Source organism: Rhinopithecus roxellana, chromosome 13 (assembly GCF_007565055.1).
Source record: "Rhinopithecus roxellana isolate Shanxi Qingling chromosome 13, ASM756505v1, whole genome shotgun sequence".
NCBI lineage: Eukaryota > Metazoa > Chordata > Mammalia > Primates > Cercopithecidae > Rhinopithecus > Rhinopithecus roxellana.
The window spans coordinates 35,416,373-35,427,595 of record NC_044561.1 but is presented as its reverse complement, the minus strand read 5'-3'; the positions used below and the strand labels follow the sequence as shown (position 1 = coordinate 35,427,595).

General features: G+C 55.5%; 1 protein-coding gene across 1 annotated transcript in view; it reads right to left on the bottom strand.

Moving 5' to 3' along the window:
• Positions 1-90: 90 nt before the first annotated feature.
• Positions 91-11,223, bottom strand: part of ACO2 (aconitase 2) — a 66,206-nt gene continuing 55,073 nt past the window's right edge. Inside the window, exons 7-16 of the mRNA XM_030915314.1 lie at positions 9,253-9,357; positions 8,302-8,393; positions 7,461-7,566; positions 4,579-4,736; positions 4,288-4,361; positions 3,613-3,724; positions 2,579-2,701; positions 2,195-2,350; positions 1,092-1,283; positions 91-267 (exon numbers count right to left, since the gene is read on the bottom strand). Of these exons, the coding sequence (XP_030771174.1) occupies positions 91-267; positions 1,092-1,283; positions 2,195-2,350; positions 2,579-2,701; positions 3,613-3,724; positions 4,288-4,361; positions 4,579-4,736; positions 7,461-7,566; positions 8,302-8,393; positions 9,253-9,357 (1,295 nt within the window). The remainder of the gene's footprint in view (positions 268-1,091; positions 1,284-2,194; positions 2,351-2,578; positions 2,702-3,612; positions 3,725-4,287; positions 4,362-4,578; positions 4,737-7,460; positions 7,567-8,301; positions 8,394-9,252; positions 9,358-11,223) is intronic.

Below are 11,223 nucleotides of genomic sequence, written 5' to 3'. Positions count from 1 at the left end.
GGCGAGAGGCTGACGGGCCTGTGGGCTGCAGTGGAGAGAGCCTAGAACCAGGCCCAACTCAGCCACAGGAAGGGCAAATGACCTTGGTCACTAGGGATGGGATGAAGATGGCCCAGGTGCAGACTCCAGCTCACCGTGGATCCTGGCAAAGCTCTTGGTGATGATGGCCCGGGCCCCAAGGTGGCGAGGCTCCAGAGCTGCATGCTCCCGGCTCGAGCCCTCGCCGTAGTTCTCGTCTCCGATCACCACCCACCTGATGCCATGTTTCTGTCAGGCAAGCGGGGGTGAGGTTACAAGGCAGTCCCCACCTGCCTGGCCTCACCCACCTGGCACCTGGGCATCCTGAGGCTCCCAGTAAAGGGGCTGGAGGGGCCCTTCCTCACCTGCTGCCTAAGGGCAAGTGAAGCCTGGGTGAATGAGACCCAAACGAGGCCCCGAGGGGACGGAGGCGCCTGGCCGTCTGCAGTGGCACAGAAGACAGAACCCACCCATTGGTGCTTGGCAGGGAGGCAGGTGTGTGTGGAGGGAGGTGGGGGTGAGACAGGGACAGCCTCCGGGGCCCCACCCAAGATGCATCTGTGAAGCTCAAGGCGCCCCTTCCTGGGAGCACCTTCTGCTCCATCCAGCCACCAGGAAGTGCCAGAGTCCCCTCACCCGGCTGGGCCAGGACTTGTTCTGTTCATTTCTCAAAGCAGAACAAGTCCAATCACCTCAGACCCTGGCACTGGCCTCAGACCTCTCTGCCTGCTCATTGCGAGGCCCCATGTAGCCCCCTCTCTGAGCCTGTTGGCCTCTGACTTCCCGAGCCGGCCCCCTTCCTCATCTTGGTCTCGGGCCAGATATCTCCTGAGCGCTGCTCTCACTAACTCCTCCTGGTGCAGGGACCCGGCTGTACCACCAGACCTGGGCCTGATGCCCTCTCAGCCACAGGGAGGGGCCGCAGGCCTCTCCTTCCTTCCACAGCAGTCCCCTCTGGGCTCAGCTGGCCTCCTTCCTAGTTTCCATTCCCCTAATGTCCTCCCTGCACCTGCCTTCCAGGCCCCTTCAGGAGTGGCGACTGGCACTGCCCGCCCCCATCAACTCTGACCCACCTTGTAGTAGCGGGCAGTGTCAGGGACGGGGCCAAACTCCTGAGTGACGGCATTGCGCACGGAGTTGGCCTTGCCATTTTCAATGTTGATGGCACCAATGAGCAGGTTGTTGGAGATATTGTCCAAGTGCCCACGGAACTTGAGCCAGGGGCCAGCAGCCGAGATGTGGTCAGTGGTACACTTCCCTTTGACCTTGGGTGGTGAGTAGAGAGGACAGAGGTCAGGGCATGGCCCTAGAGGGGTGGATGACAAGCCCTCCAGAGGCAGGCAGCAGGCTCTGGGGCCCAGGACGAGTGACAGAGGAATGAGAGGCAGGCAAGGTTTTAGACACGTGTTCTGTGGTCCTGGTGCTTCCACCCTCAGGCCACATGGGCTCCGGCCAGCCCATCACTCATCCTCTCAAAGGCCTCTGGCTGCTCAGTCTCCCTTTTGGGGCAATTCACCCAAAGTGGGGACAGGTCAATGTTCGCTCACCCTTCAGGCCTTGGCTGCAAGATCAGCCACCGACCTCATGCCGGACACAGGAGCCCGGGACATGCCTGGGTCCTGGCTGATGACTGATCAGTCTTTTCTGTCATAGTGGTGCCTGGAGACCCCTTAATAAACAGCATAAATTAATATCTGACACAGATTGGAGGCCTCTGGCCACACCAAAAAGACTTGTTTTTGGTTAGTGCCAAACACAGGCCATCCCCTATCCACAGGTGTGCAACTGTGGGGGCGGGAGTCATCCACGGCTTCCAGAGCCTGTGTGGACATGCCAGGTGTGGAGCCTGCTGTGTAATCACACACACTGTCCCAGCTCAGCCTAAGCTGTACTCACCTGCCCACACCCGCTGGAGGTGGCTCTGATCAACTGCTGCCGGATGGCTGAGGGCCCCAGATGGAGGCTGGCCAGATCAGCTCTGCCCAGTTCGGGGCCACAGAGAAGGGGAACGCTGGACTGCGATACCCTCTCTGCTCTGCAGCCAAACCTCCCTTTCATCGTCCACCTGCGACTTGACTGTTTGCTCACTTCCTCCAGGTTCATGGCCCTTCCCGATGCTCAGGGGACGGGGGGCCCTGGTAGGGTGGGGCTGTCATGCCATCCCCATGCTGCTGACCTTGATGAGGATCTGCAGGTCCTCCAGGTCCTTGCCATCCCACTTGTCAAAAGGCTCCAGGAGCTGCAGGCGCTGGCTGGTGGGGCTCACGTCCACGTGCTGCCCGCTGCTGTCCTTGGGGGGGTGCTGGTAGGTGTCCTGCCCTGGGTCAAACTCCTGCAGCAGGGGATGGGGATGTGTGGGGTGCTGAGTCCTCAGTTCCCACAAAGACGGACTCTCAGAAGGTAGGTTTCCCCGGGCCCCACCTCCCTTCCCAGGGAACACAGCTGCTCCCTTCTCACTCGCAGCGCCCTCCCTGCCTGCACAGGAGGTGCTGTGAGGTTGAGAAGGAAGTGCTATGGCCACACAGCACCCAGCAGAGCCCTCAGGGGCACGGGCGCTCACCGCTTTGGGAAGCTCATCTGCATCCGGAGCCTCCAGCTTGAACTTCTTGCCATCCGTGCCCGTCAGGTAGTCGGTCTCGGGGTTGAACTTGAGGGTTCCCGCAATGGCCAGGGCTGTGACAATCTGAAATGGAGGTGGCCAGTATGTTGGTCAGCACCAGTCGACACTCCTATCTCCTGCACCCACCAGAAGCCTAGACCAAAACTGAGACAGGAAACCAGGAAATTTCCATGTTCTCCCCAGACCCGTGTTCCTCAGAGGCCAGAGCTGCAGGATGATCTTTGGGACCACAGGGCCTTGGGACTGCAGAGGACTCAGGAAGCCAAGGGCAGTGCGGCCTCACCCATCCCAGCAGGGCGGGGCCGGCGTGCTGTCCTGTCCTCACAGCTGTCCTGGAGGGGGCAGGGGCCTGGCGCAGAAGTGCCGCTGTGATGCAAAGCCCCTCAGTGCAGAGGACGCTAAAAACATGGAAGGGGCCATTCTTCCATCCATTTAGCAGGAAGTATTTGTAGAACACACAGGTAAACAACCAAGTCAAGAGAGCCTGGCCATGTGCCAGTCATGGCCAGGGCCGAATACCGCCAAGAGCAAGGCTCGTTCTGGCCACGGGAACGATGGCAAGGCCTCGCTTTTGTGGAACTCCCACCTGTGGTCGGAAACTGCATGTGTCCCACACACTTTCCCAGGTAATCCCAAGGATTATGGGGACACAAAGCGTGACTTGGCCACGCTCATACAGCAAGTTAGAGGCAGGGCTGGGATGTGTCCTAGGCAGTCCTAGGAGATTCCAAATTCCATGCTTATAAGCACTGAATAAATATCTCATAATCCCACGACCCAGGGAGCCCCAGGCAGGAAGCACCAAGCATGCGCCTGGGGCTGGGAAGACCTGTGGCTCCTGGCTTCCACTTGGATGACCCCTGCCCTGCGATGTCAACCCTGGCCCCAGTCCCCATCTCCTCCTGCCTCCTCCTCTGACCCGCCAGGAGCCCCCAGAGGCCGTCCCAGGCTCATGTGCAGCTGGGCGGTCTCACCTCTGGGGACGTGACGAAGGCATGGGTCTCGGGGTTCGCGTCGTTGCGACCCGTGAAGTTCCTGTTGTAGGAGGTGACGATTGTGTTCTTCTCCCCCTTCTTGATGTCCTTCCTGCCAGGTCAGAGGAAACAGGGTTAGGGATATCTGGCCTTGTCATCTGGCCTGTGCCGAGAACAGGTAAGCTGGGTTCCCGCAGCGCAGCCCAGCCTAGCTCCTACCGAGGGAAAATGGAGATGCCCTGCCAGGGCTGCCTCCTCGCTGGGCCACACACAGAGCAGAAAGGAACCTCAGGATCACTGGGCCCAGCCTGCAACCACACGTAAGGCAGAGGCAAGGCTTCGGTCAAGGTCTGAGTTTCCTGACCTGGAGCCACTGCCTCCTCTCAAACGGCTCCATCAGAGTTTCTGCTGTGTCCCTTAGGGTAAGGCCACGCTGGCTTCCTCCTGCCAGCCCAGGCTTTAGCCAAGTGGCCCCCCAGTGCCTCTGCAGGGCTCTTCCTCACCCAGCCCCACTTTCCAGGCATGTCTGCCAGAGGTTTCTAATGGGCAAGAGTCCCTGGAGCTATAGACCTTGGCTGGAGTCTCTTCTCTCAATCCCAATAATTCCTCCTCCAACTTCTGGGGCTCCATACCCTGTGCACAAGGGGCTGTCCTGTCAAAAGATGTGCCTCTTACCTGTCCCACTGGCCAATGCAGGGGCCACAAGCATTGGCCAGGACAATGCCGCCCAGATCCCTCAAGATCTGTGCCTGCCAGGGAAAGAGGAAGACAGAATGTCAAGGGTAGGTGAGAGTCTGATGGGAAGGGGTGATTTGGTGGCTGCAGGACGAAGTGCTGTACTGGAACCCCAGGGCAGCCACTGGGACCTGCACCAGCCCCGGCCCAACAGGCCTGTGGGCTTGTGCCACCTGGAGGCATTACTCAGCATGGGGTCAGGGAGATAGGCAGGGGGATATGGGCACTCACATAGCCGTCCCGCTCAATGGTGGCGCGGATCTGCTCGGAACCTGGAGTGATGGTGAACTGGGACTTGCACTTGAGGCCATGGGCCAGTGCCTGCTTGGCCACAGCTGCTGAGCGTCCCATATCTTCATAGCTTGAATTGGTGCAGCTACCAATTAGACCTGGTGCATTGTGGGTGGTGGGGTTAAGAGTCAGGAGGAGACTGTGAGCAGAGGTCTCCACCTGACCTTAAATTATCCAGACTTGGCCAAAAGAGTTCACCATCTGGGCTGGGCCAGAGACTTTTTAACAGAGACCAGTTGGAAGCAACCGAAATACCCAGCAATAAAGGACACGCTGCTCATTACTTGGCATGATTTGAAGAAAGACGCTGCAGTCATTGGCCATGACACTGAACACATCAGTACTATGACCCCTTCTACAGCAATATCATGTCCATGTGTAGCCACGTCAGAGGGCTCATATGAACATATGAACAGCCATCCTTGATGGGCTGGCACTGATAGGAGATGCTATTTTTCTTCTTTTACACTTTCTATTATTTTCCGGGTTTTAAAGATTGTTTTATAATTAGGGCAATAAGAGTTCTTTTTAAAAAGTCTATAAAAACTGAGTAACATCACACTGTGTATATAGATAGTTTCTTTCTTTTTTTTTTTTTTTTTTTTGAGATAGGGTCTTGCTCTGTCACCCAAGCTAGAGTGCAAGGGTGCAGTCATGGCTTACTCACTGCAGTCTCTAACTCCTGGGGCTCAAGCAACTCCTACTGCCTCAACCTCCTGAGTAGCTGGGACCCACAGGTAACACCACACCTGGCTAATTAAAATTTTTTATTTATTTATTTTTTTTTTGAGGCGGAGTCTCGCTCTGTCACCCGGACTGGAGTGCAGTGGCCGGATCTCAGCTCACTGCAAGCTCCGCCTCCCGGGTTCACACTATTATCCCGCCTCAGCCTCCCGAGTAGCTGGGACTACAGGCGCCCGCCACCTCGCCCGGCTAGTTTTTTTTTGTATTTTTAGTAGAGACGGGGTTTCACCGTGTTAGCCAGGATGGTCTCGATCTCCTGACCTCGTGATCCGCCCGTCTCGGCCTCCCAAAGTGCTGGGATTACAGGCTTGAGCCACTGCGCCCGGCCAAAAATTTTTATTTTTATAGAGACGAAGTCTCACCATGATGCCCAGGATCGTCTTGAACTCCTGGGATCAAATATGATCCTCCTGCCTCAGCCTCTCAAAATGTTGAGATTGGCTGGGCACAATGGCTCATGCCTGTAATCCCAGAACTTTGAGAGGCCAAGGCAGGTGGATCACTTAAGGTCAGGAGTTCCAGACTAGCCTGGCCAACATGGTGAAACCCCATCTCTACTAAAAATGCAAAAATTAGCCAGGAGTGGTGGCAGGCACCTGTAATCTCAGCTACTCAGGAGGCTGAGGCAGGAGGATTGCTTAAACCTGGGAGGCAGAGGCTGCAGTGAGCTGAGATCACACCACCTGTACTCCAGCCTGGGTGACAGAGCAAGACTCTGTCTCAAAAAAAAAAAAAAAAACCAACCAAAAAGTGTTGGGATTACAGACGAAAGACAATGCAACCAGCCAGGATAATTTCTTTTATTAATTCAGTAATTTACTTTCCTTTTTTTTTTTTTTGAGACGGAGTCTCGCTCTGTCGCCCAGGCTCAAGTGCAGTGACGCGATCTCCACTCACTGCAAGCTCCGCCTCCCGGGTTCACGGCATTCTCCTGCCTCAGCCTCCCGAGTAGCTGGGACTACAGGCACCCGCCACCACGCCCGGCTAATTTTTGTATTTTTAGTAGAGACGGGGTTTCACTGTGTTAGTCAGGATGGTCTCGATCTCCTGACCTCGTGATCTGCCCATCTCGGCCTCCCAAAGTGCTGGGATTACAGGCGTGAGCCACCGTGCCCAGCCTCCTTTTTTTTTTTTTTTTTTTTCCTTGAGACGGAGTCTCGCTCTGTCGCCCAGGCTGGAATGCAGTGGCACGATCTCGGCTCACTGCAAGTTCCGCCTCCCAGGTTCACGACATTCTCCTGCCTCAGCCTCCCGAGTAGCTGGGACTACAGGTGCCCGCCACCACGCCCAGCTAATTTTTTGTATTTTTAGTTGAGATGGGGTTTCACCATGTTAGCCAGGATGTACTTTCTAATTATTAAGCCACCAAAGATTTTTTTTCTTAAAATTGCTTCAATGAATAAGGGCAAACACATTATATTGCCCTTATTTTCGGCCAGACAGTATAGAAACCTCTTTTCACGTGTCAGTTTATAACTTCTACAGACAACTGTATATTTTGTTGTTTTTTTTTGAGATGGCGTCTCACTCTGTCGCCCAGGCTGGAGTGCAGTGGTGCGATGTTGGCTCACTGCAACCTCCGCCTCCCAGGTTCACGCCATTCTCCTGCCTCAGCCTCCCTAGCAGCTGGGACTACAGGCACCCGCCAACATGCCCGGCTGATTTTTTGTATTTTTAGTAGAGACGGGGTTTCACCGTGTTAGCCAGGATGCTCTCAATCTCTTGACCTCTTGATCCACCCGCCTCGGCCTCCCAAAGTGCTGGGATTACAGGTGTAAGCCACCGCGCCCGGCCAATTTTTGCATTTTCTTTTAAGAGACAGGGTTTTTCCATGTTGCCCAGGCTGGTCTTGAACTCCTAGACTCAAGTAATCCACCTGCCTTGGCCTCCTGAAATGCTGGGATTTCAAGCATGAGCCACTACCCCTGGCCGAAAAAATAATATCTCAATACTAAACCCATTTCAGAAACTGCCCACCTTAGCAAGTGCCACACAGTAGGCACAGGTGACTGTCTACAGCTCTGGGCAGAGCCACTGGCCCTGAGACCTGCTAAACAGATGGCGTGGAAGGTGCTCACCCACTCGGATGTCCAGAGGCCATCCTTCCTTCTCTGCCACCTTGCCCACTTCTGCCACAGGGTGAGCCAGGTCAGGGGTGAAGGGCCCATTGATGTGTGGCTTCAGCTGAAGAAACAGACATGCAAGGAAAAAAAAGAGAGGAGGGAAGAAACCTTGCAGCGGGGCCAGCCTCCTTCACTGCCCCACCACGTCCCCACAGAGAGGCCAACGACTTTCTCTTGACTGAAACCTCATCACAGGGAAGACCTGAGCAGTTGGCTCTGCACACACCCGTTCCTGGGCTCCCTCCAGCCCTGCAAGCCTGGGCTCAGCTCTGCTCTGCAGAGATGAAGGACCTGAAGCTCAGAAGTGACATGCTGTGCTCGAGGTCACACAGCTAGGAGACAGCAGAGGAATGGAATGAATCAAGGCTGTCGTCTTCCTAAGTTCATTATCTCCCATTCAATGTTGCTTTTGGAATCTTTTTTTTTTGGGGGGACAGTGTCGCTCTGTCACCCAGGCTGGAGTGCAGTTGTGCAATCTCAGCAGACTGCAACCTCTGTGTCCCGAGTTCAAGCGATTCTCCTGCCTCAGCCTCCTGAATAGCTGGGATTACAGGCACATGGCACTACGCCCAGCTAATTTTTCTATTTTTTTTTTTTTTTTTTTTAGTAGAGACAGGGTTTCACCACGTTGGACAGGTTGTTCTGGAACTGCTGACCTCAACTGATCCACATGCCTTGGCCTCCCAAAGTGCTGGGATTACAGGTGTGAACCACCGCCCGGCCCTCAGTATTCGGGCAGGACCCGCCCTGCTCCCCCCTACTCTAAGAAACTTCTTAAACCCAATTGTCTCCTCACCTCACTGAGGTTAACTTCAATTAGTTGGTCATAATGGCAGCCAGGGTCAGGCACCAGGTGATCCTTGAATTCATCAGCTAGATTGGCAATGTCTGAAATCAACAAGGGACGGGGATGGAGCACGCGAAACAGAAACTGTTCTTGAGCGTTCACTCACCACCCACCGCAACACCTGCCAAACACCAGGCCCGGGGGCGCTGACTAGGCCAATGAAGAAACCAAGGCTGCTGTCCCTGCCCTTACAGAGCTCACACCCTAGTGCAGGAGCTATCAGGGACACGGAGACACAGAGGAGGAGCACCAATGAAGGTTCAGAGCCGGGGAGGGTGTCCTAGAAGTGAAGAGCTGGGTTTTGAAGCAGCAGTCACTCATTAAGGAAAGGGAAGGACCTTCCAAGGATTCCACGTGCTTATGGCTCTCCCCATGGGCCCTGGTCTCTGGCTCCTCGTTCACTCCCCCCACGCACCACCCTTCACAGGTGCTAGTGCCCTCTGAGCTCCAAAGAAGCCAAGCTAGAGCCTCAGGAAGTTGTCAGGGGAGGCTGGGAAGGTGGTTCTCCTTCCAGATGTTCCCGTTAGGTCAGGAATTATCAACAGAAGTGATCCCTGTAATTTCCGGAGCTTCCTGTAGTGGACAGCAGGGACCAGCCCGAGAAGGGCGGGCATTCAGCCATCTTCCAGGGAAAATGAAATTCCCATCCTGAGATGGGGCTATCTTGAACTCAGACACCAAGGCCCTTTGAGAAGCTGGAGAGAGCTCCAGACACTCAGAAACATATCGCACCTTTTCAGGGCTTTCTCAGAGCCTCAAGGCGCCTGTCTGGAGACACTGGGTTAAGGGCCCCTGCCCTACAGGCAAAGGCATAGCTCTGTCTTGGGGAGGAGCAGGCATGTGACTGTCCCACCCACACGGGCCTGCCTCACCCACACGGGCCTGCCCCCGCCAGCTCACCTGCTCGGCCGGTCTTGCTCAGGTACTTCTTCATCCGCTGGTTGTAAGGGAACACGGAAGTGGTGGCCCCAATTTCTGCGCCCATGTTGCAGATTGTCGCCATGCCTGTGGAGCAAAAGAGCTCTGGGCATTGGCTGGTGGTCAGGCCATGGTCCCATGCACCTGCTACGCGGCCACCCGCATCTTCACACCAGGGAGCTGCATCGCTTCTCCCCGCTGAGAGAGATGTGGTGATAGCGGGCCGACTCATTCCTTGAGGCCCTGGGCAAAAACCTGGGCCAGTGAGGGGGGAGGCCATGGGGACCAGAGCTCAGGGCCCCAGCTCAGGGTGGCTGCTGGGTAGAGTGAAGAGGACTCAGGTGAAGATTCAGCCCCCACACACTGCGCTGCAAGTTTGGAGCCTGTCGCTCAAGAGACCAAACAGACACCACGTACTGAAGGCTGACCTGGCCAGACACTGCCCAGTTGCTATTCTTTTTGGCAAGGGAGGAACTGGCTCAGAGAGATTCAAGGTCATGCCATAAAGCACATGAAGATGCTGGCATTCGGGTCTCCGTCTCTCTGCCTGGTGGCCCACCCTCCTTCAGCCATACCATGGTGGAGACATTTTTCTGTGTCTCAAGTTTTCCAGCGATGGAGGCCGAGGTGGGAGGATCACCTGAGGTCAGGAGTTTGAGACCAGCCTGGTCAACACGGTGAAACCCCATCTCTACTTAAAAAAAAAAAAAAAAGAAAATACAGGCTGGGCGAGGTGGCTCACATCTGTAATCCCAGCACTTTGGGAGGCCAAGGTGGGCAGATCACGAGGTCAAGAGATCGAGACCATCCTAGCCAACATGGTAAAACCCCGTCTCTACTAAAAATACAAAAATCAGCAGGGTGTGGCAGCATGCACCTGTAGTCCCAGCTACTTGGGAGGCTGAGGCAGGAGAATCGCTTGAACCTGGGAGGCGGAGGTTGCAGTGAGCCGAGATCGCGCCACTGCACTCCAGCCTGGCGACACAGCAAGACTCCAGCTTGAAACAAAACAAAACAAAAAAATACAAAAAAATTAGCTGGGCATCATGGTACACACCTGTAATCCCAGCTACTCAGGAGGCTGAGACCAGAGAATCGCTTGAACCCAGGAGGTGGAGATTGCAGTGAGCCGAGATTGTACCACTGCATTCCAGCCTGGGCGACAGAGTGAGACTCTGTCCCGAAAAACAAAAACAAAACTGAAATGATACACACTGTCTGGACCACAAAGCGTCACAGAACTGGTGGGGCTCACAGGTACCCCAGCTGCTACCAGGCCCCCTGCCTCAGGAGCCACTAGGACGGAGGTAGGGGCCTATTACCAACTTCCCGGCTGAGCAGTCCCATGGTGGGAGTGAGCCCATCACTGCAGGGGAACCAGAGTTCTGCAGGGCTGCCAGGGAGCCCAGGCAAGCAGCTGGGACGTCTGGACTGTTGCAAGTCTCCCTGGATTTCTGAGGGCCAGGCATCGAGGCCAGGTCACCAGGAGTGACAGGCAGGGAGCAGCCGGCTCCTACCTGGTCTTGGAGGCTGACAGGCACCAATCTCTAATCCAAGGGAAGTGCGTGAAGCTCGAACTTCAGTCAAGGGAGAATGTGGGCCTGCGGCTGCTTCATGAATGAAGCCCTCGCTCTGCCCATTCCCACCACTGCCTCTGTCCTCTCTGGATTCGTCTAGATCACCCAAGGTGGCCTAGTGCTATGGCCTGGGCCCAGTCGCAGAAGCTGACTTGGTTCCTGTGTGTAGCCACAGGAAGTCACTGGCAGCCTTGATGGGGGTCTCAGTCTCTTCATCTGTTTAATGAGGGTGTGGACTAGACAACCTCTAATGCTGTCTCCAATTTTCCTTCTACCTCTGTCTATCCCAGGTCCCCAAACGGAAGAGACAGATTCTCAAGGGAAGGCCATTCATTGCTTCTACTCCCAACTGGAGACCCATGAGGCCCAGCACAGG